At 40.1% G+C, this 26,797-nt stretch overlaps 1 protein-coding gene across 5 annotated transcripts in view; it reads right to left on the bottom strand.

The window, feature by feature from the left end:
- Nucleotides 1-1,411: 1,411 nt before the first annotated feature.
- POGZ (pogo transposable element derived with ZNF domain) overlaps nucleotides 1,412-26,797 on the bottom strand; it is a 38,946-nt gene continuing 13,560 nt past the window's right edge. For 2 of the 5 annotated variants that reach the window (XM_068921919.1, XM_009667544.2), the window contains exons 3-18: nucleotides 16,594-16,769; nucleotides 15,455-15,563; nucleotides 14,228-14,521; nucleotides 13,239-13,445; nucleotides 12,365-12,474; nucleotides 11,603-11,937; nucleotides 10,640-10,794; nucleotides 10,046-10,146; nucleotides 8,894-9,040; nucleotides 7,757-7,891; nucleotides 7,033-7,205; nucleotides 6,317-6,457; nucleotides 5,626-5,685; nucleotides 5,195-5,307; nucleotides 4,340-4,364; nucleotides 1,412-4,231 (exon numbers count right to left, since the gene is read on the bottom strand). In XM_068921919.1, coding sequence (XP_068778020.1) covers nucleotides 2,662-4,231; nucleotides 4,340-4,364; nucleotides 5,195-5,307; nucleotides 5,626-5,685; nucleotides 6,317-6,457; nucleotides 7,033-7,205; nucleotides 7,757-7,891; nucleotides 8,894-9,040; nucleotides 10,046-10,146; nucleotides 10,640-10,794; nucleotides 11,603-11,937; nucleotides 12,365-12,474; nucleotides 13,239-13,445; nucleotides 14,228-14,521; nucleotides 15,455-15,563; nucleotides 16,594-16,769 — 3,851 coding nt within the window. In that variant the 3' untranslated portion in view covers nucleotides 1,412-2,661. Of the gene's footprint in view, nucleotides 4,232-4,339; nucleotides 4,365-5,194; nucleotides 5,308-5,625; nucleotides 5,686-6,316; nucleotides 6,458-7,032; nucleotides 7,206-7,756; nucleotides 7,892-8,893; nucleotides 9,041-10,045; nucleotides 10,147-10,639; nucleotides 10,795-11,602; nucleotides 11,938-12,364; nucleotides 12,475-13,238; nucleotides 13,446-14,227; nucleotides 14,522-15,454; nucleotides 15,564-16,593; nucleotides 16,770-21,690; nucleotides 21,832-26,797 lie in introns of those variants that run through there. The other 3 variants (XM_009667567.2, XM_068921920.1, XM_068921921.1) reach the window with 3 other exon arrangements.

The raw sequence follows: 26,797 nt of genomic DNA, 5'->3' as shown, positions 1-26,797 counted from the left end.
GGCAACCTGTAAAAACCACCTGTGGACAGAAGGAAAGCACATCTTTAAAGATGCTTTTGGTAAGAAGTATTTGCTAACAGTTCATGACTTAGAATTCAAAGGGGTCCTAGTGTAGTTTGAGATATTGATGGATCTCTCAGGCATCTTTAATTGGTGTATTATAGTGCTTCCTGGGTTTGTACAACCAAAGCACTGATGAATGCAGAAAAGGGCTGGAGTCTGTATGATGCACAGAGTGTTCAGTAGCCTTGTAAGGGACCAAACAAGAAGAAAGCGACACCATGAGGGTAAATAACATTTCTAGACTGAAATTTCAAACTTGTCTAGCTGTTGGTTCTGAAACTGCTCTCACACCACATGACAAAAACGCCTTTGACTGCTGTATTAACACCTCCAATCCCCTGTTGGTCTTCAGCTGATGGGATAGCTTTAAGATATAAAAAGATATTACCCCTAAGGTGCTATGTGCTAGGTCATTTTATTAACATGTAGATGTTTTTGAGAACATCTTGCTCACCCTACAGCTCTCAAAAGGCACTGTCAAAGCACTGAATAGTAAGTGTTTTGCTTGAAAGGACACAGGCAAAAACTGGAAGGAGAGGGAGTGACTGCATATTAGGATAATTAAGATCTCTGAATCTAGATCCCTATTGCTCTACTCTGCTGATGGTAGCTTTACTGGGATACAAAGACTCTGAAATTCAAAAACAAGACAATCGTCCTACAACACCGTGCAAGCAGTTAGAGATGCTGTGCTTCCTTTAAATCCCCCACTGGCTACCAGCCCAACAAGTGCTATAAGAGGATAGTAAAAAAATGGTGTTACATGTACTTCAGATGTTGATTGATGGCTGAACTGGGCATTTCTTAGCCTTATTATTTATGATTATTATTTCATTTAAGAGTATTTACTGCTACCTGAGATAAACAACTTGATCCATTAGGCTCTCAAGTAAGAGTAGGGAAGATCCCAAATAAAGATAAAATGCAATAAATATATTTATTCAGTAGAGTATTTTATTAATGACTTTTTCAGACTTTTTTTTTTTTTTAAATCTCAATCAGGAGAGTAGGTTGTTCCATTTAACCCACTATATAGTTAATAAAGGGCAATTAGGGTTGTAGAAATGTAAATTGGGCAGAATTCTACCTCAAGTGTTAATGACATGTAAACACATTTAATTACTATCCCATCTCTGGGTTTCTTCAGGACATGCTAAACAACTCTGTCTCCTCACAAACAGGATACAGATAATCCAGTCTGCAACCTAGCCACATCTCCAAAATATCGCTCCTGTGTCCAGTTCAGTTTCTTGCATGGTTCAGAGGAAGTCATTCTGCATTTTATATTAAGCATTAAGATATCACAAGAGTTAAATAGTTCTTCATAATAAAAACACATGTTTATAAATCCATTTCCCTGGTTTTATTAAATGTTCCACTTATGTACATTTTAAAGATGAACCATTTACAGGTCTGCACATGCTGCCTCCTGCTTTCCTTAGGTAATAGGGAAGGTTCACAAAACCTCTATGGAAACAGAAAGGTGCAGGTGCTTCTGATTTCTGTATGTCAAAATGCTTCCGTTTATACCATAATACATACAATTAAAAAACCCTCAAACATGCAAATTGTAGAAAAATTTAAGCTGGCAGTGAAAAATAAAAACAAATGTCTTCTTTTTGTGCACGTCACAGTTTGTTTCATTAAATCAGATTTCTAATTCTAAGGAACGTAGTGTCTGATGCCACTGGTTAAAGCATGTTTATCAACTACTAGTAGTTAAAAAGGTCAACGTTTAATGGTCCATACAGTTTTAACTGCCATCTACTGTACAGGAAGATCAAGACAGACTTGACTTTCCTCTTCCATCATGTACCCTCTGTCAGTAATTCTTTGGAGCAAGGTGGGTGTCAGATGGTTTCCTGGTTGGAGGAACAGAACCATCACACACTGTCAAGAAGGTCAACTCAAGAGGTTTGCTCTAGCACTGCACCTCACTCCCTAACTGTGGATCTCAGTTCAACCCCAGTTCAAATTCTAATGGCTCCCAAGAACCGCTGCTGGCATTGAACAGGCAAAATTCTTTCACTTGTGTTTCTATCCCGTGTCAAAATTCACAAGCAAAATAATTACTTGTTTAAAAACAAACAAACAAACAAAAAACCCCCAAGACTTAATGGCCAATTATAGAAGGTTCACACATTAAAGCAATAATTCGTATCTAAATTTACCACAGAAACCAAATCTGTGTCGTGTGTTTTAAAAAAAAAAAAAATTAATTACCTGTGTTAAGACAACCAAAAAGATTTATATACTGGTTCGTTAGCTACATATTTTTTTTCCTTTCTTTAGAAATGGTCACATTGACAATGTATAATTCAAAACATTTCTGCACAATAAAAACAGAAAACTATGATACAGTGAGGTAAAGAAAACGCAAAAATATTCACCCACAATATATTTTCAGAAAATACCAACACAGTGATTTTTCTTTTAAAAAAGCACAAAACTTATAAATGGAACAGCATAAATGGCTATTTATCTGAGTGATCGCCTACAAATTTCCTAAACCCACAAATCCACAGGGAAGTGTAATGGTCTCATCCAACATTTATTTAAAAAATAACCCTTTCTGGATCATGATTTGCAGATCAGTGCTCAGATTTCCATCAGATCCAAATCAGCATCTTCAAAGCCATAAAAGGATTCAGTCTCACTTTCCCCTTCAAAGAGCTGATGGAGGATTTCTGGGTCTGCTGATTCCTCGGCCTGGGTCCTGTCCTGGACCTCAGCCTCCTCATCCTGCTGCTCGTCACTCAGCTTCAGCTGCTCCTCCAGAGAGGCAATCAGCTCCTCCTGCATGTCAGCGTTGCGTGTGGGCGAGTTGGCTGTGCCATCTGGACCAGGCAGCACACTGGCCACGAGGAAGGATTGCTGCACAAGTTCAGGGGAATCACTAATGACTTCTAGGACCTCTGCCAGCCAGCATAAAACCAGCTGGAGAAGTATGTCCGAATCACACGTAGAGTCCGCCATTTCCTTGGCTTGCTCTTTCCACTTTTTATGCAAGAAATTTTTCACAGTCCTTTTTATACAAACATCTAGAGGTTGAATTTTGGAGCTGCAGCCAGCAGGGACAACAGCCGGCAGAGTGCTGGATGCACTCAGCAAAGAAAGTACTTCTTCTGATAGGTGGGTTCGGTGACAATCCAGCACTAGCATGCCCTTGCTGTTCTGACACTCTGTGTGCTTCTGCCACACTCTGGACGACCACAACTCCATGATTTCATCATCGCTGTATCCGTTTTCCTTTGCTTCCAACATGATAGATTCTGGCACATTGGCAGGCTGCTGTACATGACCCCTGTAAAAGACTAGTGTTGGGAGAACACTACCATCAGCAAGGATTGTGAGAACAACATCACACCAGGGTTCCCCAGTTCCCACTGTCTGCAAAGCATTCTCCTTTCTGTCATCACTGCTCAGCACCTCCACATCAAGGAAGAGAGAGATTTCATCAATGGCTGCAATCATGGAGAGAGGAAGGTCTTGAGTGTGGATTTGCCGCTGCACAAACTCAATGAAGCAACTGGCGTTTTCCTCTACATCTTTGGGGAGAGGGTGAGCTACTGCCCTTCGGGTATGTGTGCTGAGGTTATGCCGTAACATGAACCTCACTGCCCACTCATAAGAGATCTTGAAGCCACCTTCAAGGGATCGGCCAATCTTGGTCGCTTTCTGGAAGAGAGTCTCCTCATTTACAGGCAGCTGCTGCTCCCTCTGTGTTAGGACCCACTCTGCTAGTTTCTCTTCAGCCTCTAAACTGAGGTACTTGCCCTCTGACAGGGATGCTAAATTCTCTTCCTGGAAAGCTTGAAACCTTCGTAGCCAACGCTTGATCCGCCTCTGGGGATTTCGGAAGTGCTCTGCTGCCTGTTCAGTGTTGCAGCACAAAGCAAACAGTACAACTCTGAGCTTTTTCACTGACAGCTGCTCCTTTTTGCTTGCAGGTTCAGGCTCCTTTGTTGTCTGTTCATCCTCTTGAGCATCAATATTTAAGCACTCCTCTTCCTGGCAGACAAGAGGTCTGTTGTAGGCTGCTGGTGCCAGTTCAGGCTCCAGGTCATCTTTCGCAGGTAACATGGACTTTGTTTTCACAGTAGCAGCTTTACTTGGGGAATATGTGGGGCACGTATTCTTCATGTTTTTGTCCTGGGGCTGGATGTGCCTTGAAGGGAAAGAACACAACCTTCTTAAAAAAAGAAGGAAATAGAACTGTTGAGAAAAATAAAAAAAAATAGATGTTGACAGACAAGAGTGTTTACAAATAGTTTACCTGGAATGTGAAATCCAAGTAGGACCTGTTAAAAAAAAAAAAAAAAAAGAAAAGGGAAAAAAGAGAGAGAGAGAAAGAGATTTGGAGCTTAGCAAACAAACAAAAAGCACAAACAAAGAAAAAAAAGTCATCTTGGAGAGATGAGCCCAGTACCCTAGGCTGTCTGTTATTCAAAGTATCCCAATATGCTGCAAAAACAACCAATATTCATCCATCCGTTCAAACCCCCACCTCCTCCCATAGAGGACTTACACTTAAGTGAAGCCAAACTGGAAGTAGTACATGAAAACTTATCAGCGCAGAGCGGCACTAAACAGCAATCATTAGAGACAAATGGCAAAACTCCATGTGCCTTTGAAAACACACAAAGAGTTTAGGTAGGAAAGCTCAAGTTTGGCCAGATCATTGCAGGCAATGCCCCAAAGTTTTGCAAACTGCAGTAATGCACAAGAATGGCTGGAATGGCAGTTTTAGGCCCTATTCAAATCCCAATGTCAACAGCTGCTTAAGGCCTCTTAGTGTCGTGAAGGTACAATGATGTCTCAGAGAAACAGAGGAACTCACTGAAGCCCTCTCCCTGGGAGGATCTCATGAGAGTGAGGGACACAGCTGAACTCCAGAGTGAGTGTTATTTAAACCAAACTCTCAAATCTCCATAACAATTAAGACACATGGAGGCAGTTACAGAATGTCCATAGCACTACATTTTATAAACGTTCAGGATTCAGTAAGCACTCAGCCAAATGCTACACTTTGAAGTATTTGATTTGGAGTCTATGAACAGATGTATTATGTCCTACACTAATCTTAGATTTCAGATTATTTTAACTTTTCTGCTCCTTTTCAAACTCCTACCTCGGAAAATAATGTTACTAAACTCATGCGACGGATTGAAGACCAGATGTTTTGCCATTGCGTCACCTTCAGATGTCACAAAGAGGCAGGAGGAACAGGACAACTTTACACCACTGGAAAAAGGAAAAGAAGTGAGCTTAGTATAAGCGTCAGATATGAAAATATGTATAAACTCTGCCAACAATTACAAAAAAAATTCACCCTCCAGTGTATACAGGCAGTGCCCCCTCCCTGTAGGAACAAACTGGAAGGCAACGGGAGTCTCAGGCAATACATTGCTCTTAAATCAATGTATTTTCCTGTGTTGCAAAAATGAAGTGCAGCTTCTTAAGAAGCAGATCATGAAGGAAGATAACAGAACTGGGGGGGGGGAAGGGGGGAGCATATTAAATTCCCAGGTAATTAAAATAAGATGACAAGTTTTCCATTACCAGGCAGTATAGTTTTTAAACAAAGCCAAGTATTTTGGACTCTTCCGAGGAACATGATTACTGCAAGACAAAAGAGTTTATTAAATGTCAGAACTATTCTGCATATTTAAAGAGATACAAACACATGCAAAATATAGCACATCTACTCAAATAAACCCAGTGCTGGTTTTAATAATATTTTGTCTGCCAATTTTGCTTTCAGGGAAATGAAAAAATCTGTGCCTAAATGAAACTGCTCAGTATCATTTCAAAATGCACAGATTTTGGAGCAACTGTTCTGCTGTCCTGTTCTATGGTCTATGCGTGGTTCTGTACAGACACCACAGGCTTCTAAGAAGGAGGGCATGGTCACTTTTAATCTAAGATGAAAAATCTGCAAGACATCCTAGAAGCACTGAAAATGTCAGTTCTTTGCAGCAGCATAAAGTACACACATCATTAGCTATGATACTGGTAATTTAGAATGAGTGTTTCAGCTCTTGCACTCAGTTTTCCTCACCTCCTTTGAAAGCCGTGTCTGCTGTTAACAGAACACAACATGTCTATAGAGTGTCTTATAAGCCACTTGTAGTAAACTGGAATTTCACAATACTCCCTTCTTGTAGCATAGGGGACAGACATAGGGGTGCTGCTGCATTCAGGAAGGAGAAATTTCTACTATAGTGTTCAAAAAAATCTTTTTAAGACATACTTGATCATGTGGTTGGCGTAAGCTCTGGAGCAGCAAGTGCTATAACGACATAGCGAACAGTGAACGTAGGTGGGAAAATGGTTTGGGAAGTCAGGTATTTCGAAGCTGCACTCCAGACAAGTCTGCCTCCCCAAGACACTCCTGAAGATAAGAGGGGATATTTCCATCAGTGGCTGGACAGAGATCTTTGTAGTTAAAACAATTGTTAGCAAACAAAAAATAATTTAATAATACATATAAACTTCCAGAACAATCTTCAGTCAAACTGAAGAAGTCCCATCTTCAACCCTAGCTACCTGGGACACCTCAGTGCCAGACTTAACATTCCCTACTTGCTGCACTTGATTTAAGATTAGGTCAAAATTGCAGAGGGCCTCTAGATTGTGATTGAAGAAAAAAAAATTTTTTTTTAAGACAAGGTGGTAGAATATAGGGTGGGCAGAAAGCCCTTAAGGAGATTCCATTCTATCTATAAAAATATTTAGCTAAGTCTGTATTTCAGAATTTCATCTTAAGGGCTTTCATAACATGACTTAATCCTGTTTTTGTGGCAAGCTAAATTCTCCTAGCAAAAAGGCCGCTTGGCAACTGGCGAATTTGTCCAGTGCCAAGGAGTGAATTCCCCATCACTGTGGCATTTAAAAAAAAAAAAAAAAAAAAAAAAGATTAATGCGTTTCCTTTAACAACTTTTTGAAGCTTAGCAAAAAGTCCTGACATTTTCTTGACCGCTCTCTTCTGGATGTTCCTCTGGACAGGCGGGTACAAGAAGATGGGCTGGGGATCTGTAGAAGATGTCAGTGGAGTGGCTTCCTGCCCAGTACCCTGGGGCATATCATTTGAAGATATTGGCACTGTCCGTGGCTGTCCTCTAGATGCCCTGATTGTAACCTGCAGAGAACAGACACAGTCATGCCTCTTAACATAAGGGCAGAACTGATCCATCCAGATTCATACTCTTCCCTTTGAAGTAGTTGTTAAGAGTCTCAACTCTTAGAAGAGAATAAACAGGCACTCCTAGAACACAATTCATCACATCCAAGGAGAGCACAGGACACAACTTGAGCCCCAGAAGCGTCCATTTTTCCCTAGCAACTACAGAGGGAGTCCAGAGAACTAGTTCAGATGCAGATGCCTTCACCTGTAGACGTATTAGTTCAAAGAGTTTAATCTCTCTCTCTCATGTGCCACTTTCAGCTCCAGACTGTCTGGCTGACCCCTTCTGTGAAGAGACTGGTCAACTAAATGTATACCACATGGACAGAATACAAAGTGTTAACTTTGTCCTAGTGAGTGTGGCTTTTAAGTGAAGCAGATGCTGCAATCATCAGTTTTGCAGCTGTAGAAGCTGCTGGAGATTTTAGTAAATACACACTAATACTGAAGCCAAAGATGTTTCCCAAGGAAACAGAGGAGCACCACTGTTAATTTGGATTTCTTACCTTGGTTCCAGGTTTCAGTCCTTCTAGTTGTTTGGGCTTTCGGAAAGTTTTGTGGTGCTGCAGCTTGTGCTCAATTTTATCCTTGGCAAATAGGAACTGAAGTCTACACTTGTTGCAATGATAAACACTCTTCTTCTAAAGCAAATGCAAATGAAATATATTTCATTTTAGAAAAAGAGAAGTCACAACACAGCAGATTTGGGTGGAGATTTAAAAAAAAAAAAAAACCCACCCCAAAACCAAAAAAACCCCACTACTTTCCCCTCTTGAAACTAAATCCATCCCCGTTTCTTAAGCATCAGGAAAATTTTGTGTTAAAACAACTACAAGTTACACTAGTACCCAGTGATACTTCCAGTGTGGAAAGTGCTCCCATCACAACATCCCCCCATATCTTGATTTTTTGGATCAGCAGGCTCTGCAGAGACACCAAGACTGAAAGTGCCATAGAACAAGTCTTACCCAGCTTGTTTAAGCCAAAGTAAGGCATGCTAGCGGAGCAGTGTGTGGGGGCAGCATTCCTTCAAGTTGCCTTGCCTCTACCTCTTCTGGAAATCAATGAAGGACTTCAAGGGCAATCAATCCAGCACTTGCTAAGAGCGCTACATTTCTATATTCTGAAAGCATGCTCCAGCTACACCCACATAAAATATGTTGTCAATATAACCAACATATATGGTAACAGAACACTGAGCTATGAAAACACATTCATTTGTGTGCACATAGTATAATTTAATTTTTTGGAGATAGAAATTTTAAACCCCAAATTAACTCAGGACCCACTATTGGTTAATCATCACATGAAGCAAATGGTCCAGCAAAACATGCTTTTTTGTGCTAAGTAACAATAATCAGTGCTACTCCCAAATGGAGGTGGGGGAAGGGGCAATGCTTCTTTTCTTTAGCCCAATCCCTATGAAAAGTCTGGAATGAGAGCATGTAAATTGCATTTGTTATGGAGTGAATACAGCATCTATTTAAAATCCTCTTTCAGCCAAGTCTCCTACCTATCCCCCAGCACATGCTTAACTATAATCACGTGCTTAACATCCCCCGAATCTCTGTGGAAAGTGAACCACCTTAAAAAACAACAACAGCAAACACATACACAAAGAGACTGCAACCCTAACATAGTACCTGATGCCTCATGAAATGCTGTTGGAAGGCATTGCCATTTTTAAAGACTTTGAGACAGTAAGGACAAAGCAGGTGCCGCGTATCTTCATGGATCATTCGGAAATGGCTATCCACTTCAGAGTAGAGCGATGAACGATACTGACAGACCTATAGGAGCAGACAGAAACTATTAACAGTGAAGTAGCATAGGAATCTATCTCACATCTACTGTTTCAATATGAAGATCTTTACTGTTATGTCCAGATGCCCAAAGACACTTATCAATGGAATTTAGGAACCAGGTCCCAAAGAACCTGCTAGCTTATTCCAACGGTAAGATACCAAACCAAGCAGCACATATTCAAAGTAGTCTGGATTAAAAATTAAACAAACAAATAAACCTCCCAGAAACAACAACAAGAAAACAACCCTGACAGCACTCATACAAAAAAGAAAGAAGTAACAATTCAAATTCTGGATTCAAGGAGGAAAAAGAAAAAAAAAAAAAAAAAGGGAAGGAGGAAGTGGGGAATAGACCATCAATACAAAACAGTCAGAATATATTAAAGAACAATTTTTTCAAGCCCTATGTAAAATGCAGAATTTGAAACATAATCTGTATCAATATAACATATTTCAGAAGTTTACACTCTTCTGTGTTTTTTTTCTTTCAGTGGGACAGCACTAGGACATCTAGGTGGAAATGATATACTTAGAACCGATGCAAGCATAAATCTCCTGATAACAGAGTGACAAGAGAAGGTAAAAGACAAGCAGCATAATCTCATCTCCTCCAGAGTGACAACTTCTCTTTAAGGCACAGCAATTTGCTTGCAGGTCCCAGGAGAAGAACAAAAGAAAAAAAAGAGGTATTAGGTTCTGCTTCCAAAGCCTGGATGTCATTGGGACTACACAAAAGTTTATTGAGGTGATCCAGCTTCATGGTGCTGGGAACTGACAGCAAACACTCTGCTGCTCATGCTGCCCTAATAGCTGTTGGACTCCAAGACCATACTGGGGAGGGGAAGGAGAGAAAAAGCAGCAGGCTTCATAGCACTTTCCCATGGGCCAAGTCTATTATTTGGACCACTGTGAGCCACACAATTTGCTGAGAAGTGCCAGATTTCCTCTTACACTCTAGGATGCATTTATGAAGTCTAGCACTTTCAGTACCTGACAAACATAGGGCATCTCCCCAGGCTTGTGAGTGTCCTTCATGTGCTGTAGAAACATTGGTTCACTCTCAAAGGCCCATTCGCAAATCTTGCACTTCGCTGCAAGAGAAAGGGAAATCAAGTAACAACTGGAGGATGAGGAGTTAAGATGTATACTACAAGTTGCAACAAGTTGCTTTGATAACACAGTCCCTAGCATTACTAGCTCTCAGCACTTTGAACCGAGTATACAAAAAACCCACATTCCCTATGGATTTCCAGAAGGCAGCAAAAGTTCCACCTGTCATTTTATTTAAGAGAATAAGTAGCAAAAGGTCCTGCTGAGGCAACTGCAAGTGATTTTAAATTAGGTGTCAAATTTCACTTTTATCATCAGGTTCACCATAAAATTGTTATGGAGTTCATTCTTTAAAATATTCTTGACAATTAAAATTAATTTGAATAAATATTATAGAATAGATGGATCTTTCTACTGGCCTACAAAACAAATGCACTACAACAGCAAGACAGAACAGACATATCCTTTCTCTAAAGACTTAAAACAATACAGGATACCCTTAAATCTAAGCGCACAACAGCAAAATCAACTTACTTGTCGATTCATAGGGACTGTGAACATTCTCTAAATGACACTGTAGTTGGAATGGAGTGGAAAACTGTCTGTAACAATGCTGACAGATGGTATGGACATCTACTTCTCCATTCTGCTGATCCAGTTCAACATGGTGCTTCATATGATTCATAAACCTTAAGGAGGTGAATAGAACGTGTGTGAGCATACATCTAAACATTGTGCATCTGTAACCCTGAAAGCCTCATGAACGCTACACCAGAAACTTTTTAATCCATATTAGCGTTATTTTTATCTGCACAAAGGATTTAACAATAAAACTAAAGTAACCTGTGGTTCCAAAACAGTGTTAGCATCTGTTTCCTTCTTGGCTCTTCCTACCAAAACCAAACAAAAACTCCTTCTATGCAGAGACCTCCTGCTCTTCAGAAGAAGCTAGAGAAGAGATCTGTCAGTACAAGGGCTGTAATAGTTGCTTTGGAGCATTTCCAGCCCTAACAGGGAATGCTATTCACTATGATAAGGCATTTCAACTTAACAGAAAAATCACTATTCCAGTTATTGCAGTAAGAAAACAGAGCGGATGGCTGGGAAGAATACACTCTATTTTTACAAAGAGATTTTCTCATCAGCTCCCTCTATTGAAACTGTATTGAAGGAAGATGAGGAGAGCAGTTCTTCATAGGAAATAAAATTCCTTATCACCTAGTAAGACTAGTGGCAAGCAAATGAAACTTCTCTGCTGAAGAATATAAACGCTATTATTCTAACCATGCAAACTTCCTACAAATTTTACCCTGACTCAACTGCGTGATAATAGACAACTCATCTCACCTTTTTCTGCTTCAGTTCTGGGCTTAACCTACTGCATGGGGGAGCTGTAAGACTTGACAGACTGATGCTCACAACTCACTGTAACTTCTGCAGATTAGAGGCATTCAGAACACTGTAGACTGTTTTTGTGGCACATCACGTTCCTCTTACCGTATGTTGTTCTTTAGCCTTTTGGTGCAGTGTGGACACCTGAAGGAAGTTGGAACCTTGGGGAAGTTCAGTAGCTGACTCACTTTGCCACCATCTCTGCCATAGTAGAAATCATCCACTAACATAATGAGCTTACTTTGGGATGAGTCAACTACATTTTCACTTGGCTCTGGAGCTTTAGCTGGTGGGGACAGTGCAGGGATAGGAGTAGAAGAGGGTGGTGAAGCAACAGCCGTAGTTTTTTCTGGAGAGGAAGGCTTTGTAGATTGAATACTTGGTTCAGGTTCTAGAGATTTTCCTTTCTTGAGGAATTCAACCATTTCAGGGCAGCAGTACTGAAAGAAAGAAAAGCCACATGAAACATCAGACTGTATCTAGGAAGAACTACATATACTATTAAGGGTAAACAGGCAAAAACTAACCAGAACTAAGAGACAGAGCAACTCTATGAAACTCTTAAGGAAAAAAGTAATGCAGACACAATATCACAATATTCAATTTTCTGTTTTGATTCTTTACTAGTAAGGTTAGAAAATAAATGTATCTCCTGGCACTAAAAGGATATAAAACTGAGGTCCTGCCTACTTGCAGTGAGGGGTGCTGGGGAAGATCTTCCATAGGCCTCTCCTTTGCCTCTCACTTTCCCCTAACCATATTCTTCCTTTTAACAGAAGTCCCTGATCTAGGGAGAAGAACTAGTCTTTGCACTCCACAGTCACGAGCAATTATGAATTAACTGCTCATCTTAGAATGGTTACTTACACACATATGTCCTCTTAAAGCTTCAGTGACTCGAAACTGGGCATTGCATCTTGGGCAGACCTTCCTGCCACCATCTTGCAAATCAAATGTGGGAATAGGAGATGAGCTGACTGTAGCAGGAAAAAAAAAAACCAAAACAAAAAAAATAGAATCCTTACACTTCATCTTAATGCCAGGTAATCTTTTTGGCGTACTGAAATACTTTAGTTTCTAGAGCTATGCTTTAACTGCTAACTAGTCTGGAAGAAGAGTCATGAAAAAGCAAAAGTATGCAAACTCTCAATAATCCATACGATGACATACACCCCCACTAGCTAGAATAACAGGAGTATCTCAAAACTAATTTAAAAAAGGAAAATCAGCTTAATTCATCTCCCCTTCTTCTTCAATCATTTCTTTGGTTTCCTGTCCCCATCCACCAGTTTAAATGCCTCATCTTCACCTCCAGCAGTGAGTAGAAAAATCAGAATCTGGATGATACAAAAAGGCACCTTAAAGCAACTTTTGGACTCCCAAACACCTTAAGGAGGTGCTTTCTTTGGAAGAAGAGAAGCAAAGTTTTTATCCTTTTGCCTCCTTGTATAGAGCATCTCTGGTGTGTGTATATATAACTTCCATGATATCAGGATGTGCAGCAATAGTTTTGAATGCAAAATAATATAAGCAAAGATTCACAAACAAAATACAGTCACAGAATAAAATGTACAGAGAGCAAACATGCAGAAACTAACAGCATAGCTCCCTTTTTGTTATGAAATCTCAGTAGTTATAAGTTAGTATTTTTTACTCCAGAAAATAAATGTTTGGACACCTGTATGTTTCTGGATTCTCAGCAGAATCAATCAAGTTATAAAACAGCTGCTGCAGACCATACCTTTTAATGATGAAGATGATGACGACGACTCTGAAACACTGGATCTCTGGGACCCATGCACAGGGCTGTTGTTAGAAACCACAAGTGGGCCAGGGCTCTGGCCTAATGAAGGAATGGTATTCAGGGTATTCACTAGCTTAGCAACCTCATTGCTGTTCTCACCAGTCACTCCAGGTCTCTTTACAGTCACAAAGCTTGCAATACTCACTGCCAAGAGAATGGATAATAGAGAAACAAATTAGGAACAAGTAAGATCCGATGCACTAGGCGAGACCCAACCCCATCTAGCACACCTCATCTCCTGTTCTTCTACCTTCAGTCTTCACCAAAGATGATAGCTAAGCCATCCATTTTGCTATCCAGTGACTTGACTGCTGGTGAGAGGGGTAAAGAACATTTCCCTAACCTTCCAGGTTACACTCTAAGATATGAGCCACGTCCCAAGACGCAAGATATTGATGATCACAAAAATTTTAATTTCTTTTCTAAACGCAGTTTTATATGATTATGACCACTTAAAGCTAAAAATAGCCTGACTGCTGTGTGAAGAAGTATTTTTCTTTCTCAATTTTGTTGCTATTCTTGAGCAATCATTTCACTCATGAATTCAGAAAAAAACCCAACAAAACCAAACAGTAAAATGGCTAGTTTCTGTATTTTTTTTGAAAGATGAAAATAAACAGATGATGAACACAAGCAGATGATTAACAAACAGTATTTTGCACTATGGGGACTTTTAATTGATGATGTCAGAGTACCCTGCAGAGCAGAATTTAACTAGTTTTCAAACCAAACTGGACACTCTGGCAGAATTATTTTCATTTTCCATGTCGGTACGAGATGAAGGGTGAGTCAGTCAGAGGCAAAAATAGAACCCAGGAGTTCTGACTCAACTTCTGTATTCTAGCTGCTAAGCCATATGTTTGAAGATCAAATTATAGACAGTGTTATACGCTTGAGTTCCCTTGCTTTTCCATGGCAAATCTTACCTAATTTGGGGTTAGTAGCTTGACTGGACTGCCCTGGCTGCTGCACAGTTAACTGTCCAAGTGTTGTTGGCTGCGTTGAAGTAGGAGTTGTGGAGGTGCTGGGAGTGGACTTACTTTGCTGTTGTGCCTGGGACTGTGGTACAGTGCTCCTGATGGTAAGCGTGGCCGGAATGACTGTTGTGAAAGTGTTGGTGGTGGGTCGGACCGGCATGGTTGTACCTGGTCTCACCTGGGCCATTTGAGAGAACACTTGAGGAACGCCAACTGTTGGCTTAACAAACTGGGTACCTGGGGCTTTAAAAACAAACAAGGTAGATCAAGTAATCAAACTCCATTCCTTGCTCAAAAATTTTCGAGTACAGTCTATTTTCCATCACTGTTGACCTCCTAAAATTCCCAGTATTTTCAGTGGAAGCTGTAGAAGTTCAGCACCTTAATTTTCCTTCCCAAGTGGAGTAAAATTGAACATGGATGCAGATACACTGAAAACTGTATTTATGGTGATTATTAGGTGGAATTTTCCAACAGGCACAACTTTCACAGGGCTCACAAGTCCTGGTTCCGAGGCCTAATGGAAGCTCATGGCCTTTTATGACAGGACAAGAGTCCTATAGATAGAAATTAAAGCTTGTGATGCGAGGCTTTGGAGATTCATTTTGGGGAGACTGAAAGGTGACTCGATCACTATGCATGGTTGCTTTGTTACGAGACAAGTATCCAGTGACATATGGATTCTTGACCTTGCTGATGGTGCATGACAGGATCTGGTAGCAGAAGTTAACATTAGAAAAATCATCCTCAGGGCGAGGCTTGGTTTACAGGCAATAAGGGGACATGGCTTGGGGAGATTTGGAAAAGAAGAAATAAGGGTGGTTAGAAGCTTGTCATAGTCTGGGATTTTAGAAGCAAGTCAAATGGCTTTTTGAAGAGGCTAGATTATATGAAACTGAGGCAGATATTCCTTCCAATTGGAAGTCCCCTAATCTGCAAAGCACTTCATTACTATGATCGAAGTGCCTACTCTCAGCTGTAAAACGACTAGTAGAATTGGTACCAGAGGATAAAGAAAATCCCAATTACTACAGACTTGGAAAATCCCCTCCTTCAGAGCTACCAGATAACCAGGTGAAATACAGACTTCAAATACAATGAAAAAAAATAAAAATCTTTGCTATTCTAAAAAGAAATATGACAAAAAACACAGCTTTAGTTTGTTTCAGGCCTTACCTGGGACTAGTGTAATGGGTCTAACTGTTTGACCTTGCTGTACATTCAGAACAATTCCAACTTGATTCATTGTGTTTTGTACAGGCCGCACATTTCTCACAGGAAATCCCTGCATTTAAACAGTAGAGTTATCATTAACATATTGAACATATTTCACTTCCAGTATGAGCTTTCTACACCTTAAACATCCCCTCCCCCAAACAAACAAAAAAACCCATGCAGCACTATCCTCTACAGGATCAATTGAACTATGAGGCTATACTGTTCTCAGTCACTCAGCAGACCAGCAACTCAAACAGTAGGGCCACCTTCCTTACCATAGCCTATAGCATTCTGATACACATCCTCCACTCTTAACCCTTCCTTCCCTAAGGACCTACAGAAATCATCTTCCAGGTCTTAAACAACTTACAAAGCCATACATGAAGCAGAAGTGGTTTTCTGGGATAGAAGATAGATTTCAAACAACAAAATAGATAATTTACCTATTTCGTTAATGATATTACATCAACAGTTGCAATATGCTAAAACAGAATTTCAACTTTCATCTTTGTGTTCCCTTACCCCCCCCCTTTTTTTCTCCAAAGCAGAAGCTCTAGTAAACGTGTGCATTCCTTTTATGGGAGTGCTTCCCTAGGCAAATGCTCAAAAAAAGTCAGTGGGCATTTTAAAATTTATGCTTCCCAGGAAAATAAAACAGAGACATCTATAAATAGTAAGCATTTAGCAAGGTCAAAGCCGTACAGAGTGGACAGACCCATCTCACCAGTAGGGAGTCAAGCCCTACTGGTAACACATGAGCGTGCTACAAGTGAGAGACAACACAAAGTCCCATCAGACCTGTGCTGGCTGCACAGAACCTGCTGAGATGTAGAACATGGCCAGTTTTCTCAAGTGAGATTTAACTAAAAAATGGTTAGGAACCAATCTACAAGCTCTTTTAAAACAAAGCTATTATTAAATCTACATAGGTTTAAAAACACAAGCCGATTTCACCTCAAGTGTAACATCCACCACAGTGCACAAGACAAACTGAAACAGGCATTTGACTATTTCTAAAGAGAGAATTGTCTTCCTGCACCAGATATCCCTTCTCAGCAATTCCAATGCACAGAAGTGGGGACTGCAAGGGCACTCACCTGGGTTGTTATGAAGATCGGCTGGCTGGTCACTGGAGAATTCGTAACATGATTGGCATTCTGCATGACCTGCACAGGCCGTAATACTGGCTGCGTTACCATTGTGCCCAAGCCTGAGGTTGGGTTCTGGGTAAGGATTAGCGGCTGCCCACTTTGCTGAACAAGCGGATTGCCAGCTGGAAGAAACACAGAAATATAACCAAGAGTCATGTTTGTCAAGTAAAAATCTGCACTTTCCTCACATACTCGGCTGGCAATTTTAGTCTTCAGAAGTTCATCAACTTATCCAGAGCATGCTTCAGAAATAAATTTTTGATAATATACAGCCCTTCTATATATTGTTTTAATATTCATATTTAGATTAGGATTTTCAAAGCTGCCTAGGAACTAGGTGTTCAAATCCCTTAGCTCAGAGCTTGATCATTCCTGCTCCTGCATATGCCCTTTGAACACATCTGCAGCTGCTAAAAATATATATATATTTTTCCTAGTCCCATTAACTACTAAGTGAAAATTCACCTGCTGGCTGACACTGGGAAAACTTATGCTGAACCACTACAAGCCCCTGCATAGGACGCGTACCAGAGGTAGAGCAACTGTGAAAGTTTCTGAACAGCATTACCAATCACAGATGGTCGGGGACATCAGTCTGCTGAGGACATCAGTTAACCAGAAACCAAGAGGTAACAATAATTCTGTGGTAACTTAAAAGTTATCTTCGAAAAGCCAGACAAACTTCAACTTTAACATATGAAGGGGGGAAAAAAGACCCAACCAACCAACCCCCCAAAAAATTCACATCTGAATCATGTTGAAGTCATGATGTGCAGTCTCTGTCACAAGAATATTTTATAATGGTTCAAAGTGTTTGTTCTCTTGATTCAAGAGTGAAATGTCCTGCTTAAAAACCCAAAGTTAAGGTGGAGAGGAGACAGTACCTTGTAACTGCTAAAGTCAACAGCCTTGATGTTGCACAATATATGAATTATTTCAACACAATTCCTTTGGTCTGAGAGTTGTTCACATAATTGCTAACCACGTGGTTATTGCAGCTTAGCCAGTTACCACGCATCAGCTGAGAGCTGCTAACTAACGGTGCAGGTGCTCCTACCTGGCTTCACTCGCAAGTAAAACCTCTTAGTTTAAAACATCTTCATAGTATTTTATACTAAGAGATTTTATTTAGTATTTGCTCATTTGATAATAACTTGCCTTATACTAAGCAGCAGTACATTCACTTCTTGCAATTGCACTGACATACCTATAGAATTCTAGCACTAGTGACACCAATCAATCATCACATCCAGAAGGATTTTCCTTGTAGACTTCTATTATGGACCCACTGCTTATAGATACAATTGTCTAACCCTTCTGTTATGAGATACTGTCCTCAGCTGCATGTCATTTTGTGATATGTTAACTGCTCAACTTAAAGCACCCCACGACTACTGTTAAAGTTACCTAAAGCCTTCCATTTCAGGCAGTCAAAAAAGTATCCTATAATTCTGTAAACTGCCAACTGCTTAGATCAAGTTTTCTATGACAGAGATCTGCCTGAATGATTTTTTGTGGTAGGCTGCAGAATTGTTCAGTCATTAAAAAAAGCAAGCTTTACTTTTTCTAGCACTTTTCTTCTTATTTAACATTTTCCTTATAAGTTCTAGAAGTTTTGCATTGGATCAGAGAGTCGGCAGTTGCCCAAGGGGCTTTCATGACCACCAGAAGAGTATCAGTGGCTGCCCCCCATAAAAAAAAAAACAACAAAAACAAACTTGATCACTTCAATCAGCCTCTGATTATCTCTGTTTGCATCAACTCAGCAGACACTTACTAGTGATTGGCTGTGTCCTTCAGTCAATATCCCACTTGTCCCACACGTGCTCTCAGTACCACAGGTTTTTACTTGCAAATCAGAGTAGATTTGCAATATTTGCACAGAATGAGGAAACAAACCCAGGAACGTTGCCCAATTTCTTCTGGCAACCTGGGGGCTAATGTAGCTCTAGAACAAAGATCAGAAGAATCTCCTGTCTACTGTCAATATTTGCTGACATCCAAGAGATAGAGAAGGAATTGAAAAGGAAGAGAGAATGACAGGAGGAGACTGAAGACACATGCTAGTGAAAGATGGGGGGAAGTGGTCTACCACCACCAAAACACTACTACCAACAAATACTAGTGATGCTCAGCAGAACACACTCCACCTCATTCCTCTTCAGTGGCCAGTCCACTGAAGGATGGCCACAGATCTCTGCTACTGGTCACCACGTTAACTCAAATCTGTGCTGTGGATCAAGGTACGAAGTAACTTTAAAGGTTGCCTATTGCAGCTGTCATGCCCCTCCAACAACAATTAATTCCATGATCATGCACCATATTTTCCACTAAATCTCCACCCCAGTGCACAGAATAGAAAACAGTCGGGGAATAAATTAAAGGTATGTAGAAAATGAGGAGATGTCTGCACATGCCCAACTCTTTCATTGTAAATGATGGGACGCATGTAGCAAAGGAAGCAAGGGACCATGGAAAAGAGGGGAGATTTGGTGCTTAAGGCTGTTGACTATCACCCAGAAAAAAAACAAACAAACATCTGTTGTGCCTCCTACCAAGCAATTTACCAAAAACTTTACTTTTTCCACTGGTAGTTACTATATCTTCATTTCCCAAATGCCTAGCACAGATGACATGGGCCTGGTCTAAAAAAAGCCAGAAGTACACAACAGCAAGTGATCTACACTATGAAACGTGTTCCTTCTTTTAAGTACCATGGAAAAAAAATCAGATCAAGAACATTCCAAGCTGAACGCTAAAAATGAGCAGGATACTTTGCCTTCCTTCTTCCTCTATACCATTCTTCCTTACAAAGTTAAGCTCATTACGTATTTATGTTTATGCACCACTCGAACTGTAGTGAGGAATGTCACATAACATCTCATAAGGAATTATAATACCATATCCAGGTATGAATGGCATGCAATAAAAAAGGCCAAGGGCCACACAGTGAATGCTGAAGATAAGAAGTTTTGAATAACTACCTATTTGGTCAGCCACATTGATCCTATGTACTGAATGAGGCAGAGGTCCTGTGAAAAAAAACAGTATATGATCACGTAAAGACTTATGTTTACACAAAAGGGGCCAAATTACGGCTGTGTGGCAAGTGCATCAATATGAATTCTCCAACAAAACGGTGCCACCCTCATCACCCAAATAAGTATTTCATGCAGTCATGTTGACAAATCTCTAAAGGGTCATCTTCAAATCATTACTTAAGCAGCATGGAGAGGTCTGTGCTGAGAAAAACAGAATCCTGACTATGCATAGCCACTAGAGATCCCCACGTACTGTTCATGCAAGAAGAATTAACTTTAGTTTGATGGCCAAAACCAGCTGGGCTACAACAATTACTTATCCTATGAGAACCCTAGGTCTCTACAATGTTTTGTCCTATTTTTTTTTCCAAAGCATCTATGACATCTTACGCACAAGACCAGAAGGATGAAGTTGCATATGGCTCAAGGAACCGTAAAGAAAAAAAAATAAATTCCTCAGTCCTGCTACTAATATAATAAGTGTCTTGAGGGCAAAGGACTTCCAAATTAGCAGAGAGAGAAAAGATAAAAGAAGCTCCACAGGAGTCTTCCCATTGTAGATTCTTAGTGCAGTATGACACAAGACTGACAGAATATCCAGATTATTTCAGGGCTACGAAATGTCCAACATTACTGAAATTACTGATGTTAAAAATGAAAGAGGCGCTATACCCAAACAGCAAGTGTTTTCTATGCAACTGTGTAAGTCCAGGAAAAGACCTCATGCTGCATGCCAAAGTGTTCTGACCCAGAAGCAAACAGCTTCTTTTAATGAAAGATTCTTTACACTGACAGTCTGGATGCTGCCTGACTAGCAATCCTCAGGGTATATGATCCAAATATTTTCATGAAGATTGCCCCACTGTTCCTGCCTAATACAATGGAAGAATACATCAAAAAGTTCAGATCCAAGCAACACAACTGCTTGGCCCATACTGCATTTTGCAAAGTTTTTTCAAGTGCCTTAGCAAGGGAACTGGTAAAAAAAAGGATGCATCGGTTCTCACTTCAGTTCCCACTTTCAGAGCATGAAAAAAAACATCCATCCGCAAGCATAACCTCAAATTGAGGCAGAGGATGGAAACATCGAGATGTCATAAAGGCTGACACAGCCTATCTTGGACCATTTTCTTCTTTAGGATCAAAAATAACGAGCACAAACCCCTCTATGTCTGAACTGAGCATGCCTCCTCCAGTTTCCCAGTTGAAAAAGAGGACATGCTTCTTGCCTTTGCAGTCTTATAAAGGTCTCTGAAGATGGACAGCAAAAAGATGGAAGGAGTGAGTGGAAACTAGAGACAAACAGACTGAATTTGCAATCTTTAAAATTCATGGATGTAATCCCTTCACGATATTCCTGAAAATAAAAAGATGATTATCAGAGAGAAGAGACAGAGCAGTTGAAAAAAAGAGAACTTTGGATAGTTGTATCAGGTTCTGAATATTTACAGCCCACCCAGTATCTGATGAAGGCCCAAATCCAGGGCATCAGCAGATCATTTTCTCCTCCTCAGTGGCACCAGGGTGGTATTTGGCTGACAAGGAGCACAGAGTCATCCCCAAATCTCTCAAGGAATGGAGACCTTGCCAAACGCTGAAAGTCTGTAACTGCAAACGAGAGGTCTTTCATTGTCCCTTGAACTTCCATGAGAAATCCTGAAGACTGAAGCTATGATGACCTCGTGGTTAGTACAGAGGCCACTGTGCGGCCTCAAGTGGAGCGTGACATTCAGGTTTCCAACTCCTTCTGGCACTCCTTGGGAGTTTACAAATCAACTGGGAGGATTTGCATCAGCTTAACAAAAGATGACATTGGGTTTAAGTCCATTTTAAAGCAGAGACCAGCTGACAAAGATCTTCTGGTCAAGTCAGTCCAATGATTTTTGATTCTTTTCTCTCAGCGTGGGCTTGGCAGGTCCCTGCCGTGTTGATCTCTCCTGAAACGCTATCATTACTAGACAAAACAATAGCAGAAGCATATATAAATACGCTAATTCCTTACCAGAAACTGCAGGTTCTTTTCAATGTGGCCAGGATGGGCACAGTTGCATGCCAAATTTTTTTCGGGCTTTGGTAGACTTTCATTAGTGAGACTGTTAAGCCTTCTGGAGTAGCATGTCCAAGAGCGTGCAGTACTTCTCTTAGATTGTTTCCAAGGAGATTTGTAAGGTTTCCACAGGTCCTGGAACACTTTAAACTCACCAGCCAAGACAGATGTGCATAGATTCACTATTTCATCTAGGGAGAATGAGGAGACCATGGCACAAATCAGCTGCTGGGAAAGAACAAATTATGTTCTTCTCTCTTCTCCTCCTGCCTCTCAAGTGTATGACTTTTCCAAGTAGCTTGCTGGAAACTGCTTAATTTGCTTCTTTGAGGAGGGCGATTTAGACCTAAATGCCCGTTGATGAAGCAAGCTTCCTGAAGTATGCCTGAACATTTAGTCCTGGACAAAGTGATCCTTGTGAATCCTAGGCCTCTTCCTACACTTCTCGAACTCCTCTTTGACTTCCAGTATGCTACCAGGAAGGGAGAACGTAGACATGTAGAAGAGGAGTTTCCTTATCCTCTCTCTCAACTAAGCATAGCAAAGATTCTCTCCTCTAACGGAGATGCCACTCTCATCAGATGTGGCCTGTCTGTTCACAGGAAAGGTTGCAACTGGCAAAACTTCTTTAACCTGACACTCCAGAAACCCCCACGTGGATGATCTGAACTTCACCACTGCTGAACCTTCCAAGAGAAGAACACTAGTGCTAGGCCCATCAATAAGTTACTTTGCAGTGCAAACAACAGAGGTGCCGAGACAGAGATCTCAAAGCAGAACTTACCAGGCTATTACTACAGAGGCCATCAGTGCCAAGGCTCCCATCACTGAGACAAACACCAGAATCAGTGATAAACGGTTAGGACTGAAGTCGGCATGCCACGATTTAAGGTTACCATACCTTTGGATTTAGCATCTAGCAATAACTGAGCATCAACAGAGGCCTTCTCAGGCTTACCCAGGGTAGATAGTAAGCCAGGGATTACTCATTTGTTTGATAACTTCGGTCTCAGAAAAACGGCCCTCATCAGCAGCCAATACTGATAGCTGATAAGACAAAAAGGAGCAATGTAGGGACACAACATTAATGCTTTAACAGCAGGTGATTTGGGTATCAAGTGGCGTCAGCTCACCAGGACATTCTCAGAGAAGTAAACGCATTACTGGGGCCTGGTGACAGACACTTCTAGGTATCTGAGGAGCCTTTCATCAGTCTTTGGAGAAACAGCTTCAGATGGCTTCTACACACTCTGAATCAATTTTGAGAAAGTATGACAGGTACAACACTGCTCTGGGACATATCCTTTAAGATACCGTAAGCACAGGGAAAAACACTAAGAGAAGCTTCTGCTGTACCACTACTGCCTACATGAAAAGCTAGCTGAACTCAAGGCAAACAAACATAATTCTCCCAACAAGCGTAAGAAGAAAAATAATACTAAATGTTACCTGAAGTTTACAGAAAAGAGGGGTCACAGGGCAGTAAGCAGAGTAGGCATACTTTGCAAGCATCCTGTCACATTGATACAGGCAGTAATTTTAACTGGACAAAGTCTTCTCAGTTCCCATCCTAAACTGACTTAACTATATACTGTTAGGCATTTGCTGCATATGAAATAGAAGCACAGCATTTCCTTATATAATTTATATATTTGCAACACAAAAGGGGCTTTGTGATTCTTGTGGCAAAAAGAATTGCAGGAATGTAAGTTATATTTTTATCTGATGGTGGAATTATTAAAAAGGAGTCAAGCTGTCAGGCTGATGTGCAGTGTGGTACCTATCTCATTTTCTTGTCAACAAGAACAGGCTTTTTGGGGTAAGAGGATGCTGTTGAAACTGAAATGACATAAATAGTATAACCAGCTAGCTAGGTAGGTATACATAACCCATAAGAAAGGACCACTTTGAGCAGGGCACAGGTATAGCTAAAAGCCATCAAAGGAAATTAAAAAAAGAAAAAATTAGGCCAAATGTCACTCTGAATATATTTAGCTTTCAGTAATTTTTCCTTTTATGTCCCAGTAATTTGAGACAATTTAAAAGTAAACTGTAGGGACCAATTCAGTTCCAGGAGAAAGACAGAAAAAGATAAATTAGAAGATATTTCCATCTTTAGCTTTGAAATGCTATTTCTTGATTTTTGGATACAAGTTCATTTAAATCCAGTACACTATGCTGTTCTGCACTGTTTGTTCAAAGGAGAACTGTTGTTTTGTGTATTTCAGCATTAAGTAGTATAATACCCCGCACAAGAAATTCTGGCACATGGTTTGTTAGTGTATGGTCAATTAGCTTTAAGGTTAGATATTTACCAACATGGATGCTGTTGTTCAAGGAAAGGATAAATTTTAGGCCTGCAGGCTTGCACATGGCAAATTATATCCTAGAGGGAAAACAAAACAAAACAAAAACACAACAAAACCTTACACTGAGAGCCGGATATGGTTTTTTTCAGCACTAACTCGGAATTCTTTTTAATTAACCTAAAACAAAATGCAAGACGACAGCCATGAGCATAAAAAAAACAGATTGCTGAAAGTTGGGATGACTCCAGACATGGCTCATTTCATGAGCATTCTACATAGTCACAACTTAAAAACTGGGATCTGACCCTCAGTTACTAGGCCAGCAAAGACTGCAGGGACTGAAGAGGTGACAGATGTCCCTGTGGCACTTTGCCACTCAAAATCCTCACCGGCAACATGCCAAAAATGATTCCCCTGCAAGTCAAAGTCATGCTGCATGAGATGGCAATGGCTTAACAAATACAACTACTCCAAAAAGAAAAGCATATGTTGTAGGCTGAAGAGTTTTGTTTGTATTGGTCCTGAAGTTAATGGGCCAAGCTATCCTCTACTGCATCAGTGTAATCACAAGGAGAATTTACTCCACCATAAAAATTAAAATGCTCCAGAGGTAATAGCAAAAACACGTTTCATGGTTTTTTTTTTCCCTCTCACTTAAAGATACATCCCAAAGCACTTAACGTCTATCACTAAATTAAAGAGAAAGGCCATGTGGAAACAACCAGGAATACCTAACATTATCAAGAGCGTGTTCCTAATACCTATAAAAGATTTCATCTCCACTCCAGTAGACAGAAAAAAAACAAAAATAACCCACATCATCAAGCTTATGCAGTAACATACAACCGTAACTGATATTGAATGCTTTGTTTCAACAATAGTAACAGAACTGACCAAGCTATGAAGTCATAAACTCTGTGCATTTGGAGAGTAATTTTGTCTTGAGGCTGTAAAGGTCATTTCACTGCAATGAATATCAATGCACACCCGAGATTTTCAGATTTTTTCAGTAATCTAAGTATGGTTTTCTGACCAAACATTGCCTAAGAAATTCTACAAACCCTAAGATGCTCCAATATACAGAACTGCACTGTGGGGCAGACAGAGATCCCACCGTGCAATATTACGTCATGATCTGAGAAGAGGGTAAATTAAACACAGTTCCTACAGTCCTAGAAGATGTCAATGGCCTACCCAACAGGGCAAATCCTGCATAAGCAAGAAAGATCAGCAAAACTGCACTCACTGCTCAATTCACTTCCACATCGGTAACTTATGACTAAATAACATTCTACAAGGTACACACAGAAGAAAAAGGACTGTCGAAAGTGATAGATTGATTCACACCAAACAACAATCCCTACTTGACTGATGTTTTTAAATCTACAGAGCAGAAATCTGAAGGTAGTATTTCCCCAACAACTACCACTAATTCTGTTTGCAAATCAGAATTAGGAAAAAAGAGAATTGTAGTAGCTATGCCTATTATTCGATTCCTCTAGTACAGGCTACAGTGACAAACGCCTAGAAACATAGTACCAGCTTTTCAGGGCAGGGACGCTACTAAGCATGGCAAGGAACTGAGCCACTAGGAAAACAATTCTACATACTTCTCTGAACTGTAACACACACACAAAAGGAATTTCTAGCTAGTTTGTAGCAGCAGTATACCAGCAATCCTTCTAAACCTCTAATTTTCTTGAAGTCCAAAGAGAACGCTGGGCATAATCAGACTATGCAGCAAGGGACTGAGAAAGGAAGACAAAAACATTAGGTTTTGTCCTTTTTTTCTAACCTTCCTAACTTCCTTTTTCAAATCAGATGCTGCAACTCTGGTTCCCAAGTTAAGAGTTTACCATGACTCTTATTTTTAAGACAACTAAAAATAAACAAACAGAAAGGAACAAATAAGAAAATTTGTTAGACTGTTGTGATTCAGTGCAATTCTTTCAAATTTAAGACATGACAAACGCCTACTGAAATTAGATTCCTGTATGAATCTCACTGGTTCTGAGGGGATTTGGGAAGCATTTGGATAGAAGCTTCTAAAGAGACATATTTGAACCTGCCAGAAGAGTATCAAAATATTTTCCTGATTAAAAAAAATTAATTGCTATTAGATTTTTTAATAGCCATGCTCATGTTGCTTTTTTAACTGTTAATCTAATTAGCACACTGGTATCATAAAGCCTTTATTCATTTCTTCTAAGTGATTTAGAACATCTCTCCATTTACTTTTATTAGAAAAGCTATGAAATATTCCTCACAAGTGTTTTACGTAGTGTTATCTGCACAACACTTGGAGTTAAAGATATTTTTAAGACATTTCCCACAAAGGTTCTTTTTACATTATTTGAAATGATGATACATTTCTCGTTACTTGTGTTTCTGATCAAATTGTATAAAAACGGTACGTGGCAACTTTTTAGTGAGTTTGACAAACGTACCTGTACAGACCTGTACAGCTTCTTAATCCCAAAGGATCTTAAAACATTTTATATTTCACTGTATTAAACTAGTAAGCTACAGAGAGATTGCTTATGCTAACTCTGAAATGAAACAAGACAACTCTAATGACAAAAAAACCCCAAAAACTCAAGAAACCAAATTATTCACCTTGGCATTTGGCCAACACACCAGTTTAACACATTCACTCTTGCAAAACACATCACAGTGCACCACAGTGACCACGAGTGGCCAGGACCTTGATTTTACATCTTGCCTAAAGGGTGATACTGCCAGCGTTAGTTTCC

This window comes from Struthio camelus, chromosome 30, assembly GCF_040807025.1.
Source record: "Struthio camelus isolate bStrCam1 chromosome 30, bStrCam1.hap1, whole genome shotgun sequence".
NCBI lineage: Eukaryota > Metazoa > Chordata > Aves > Struthioniformes > Struthionidae > Struthio > Struthio camelus.
Note: the sequence above shows the minus strand (reverse complement) of the source record. Positions and strands in the feature narration are given on the sequence as shown.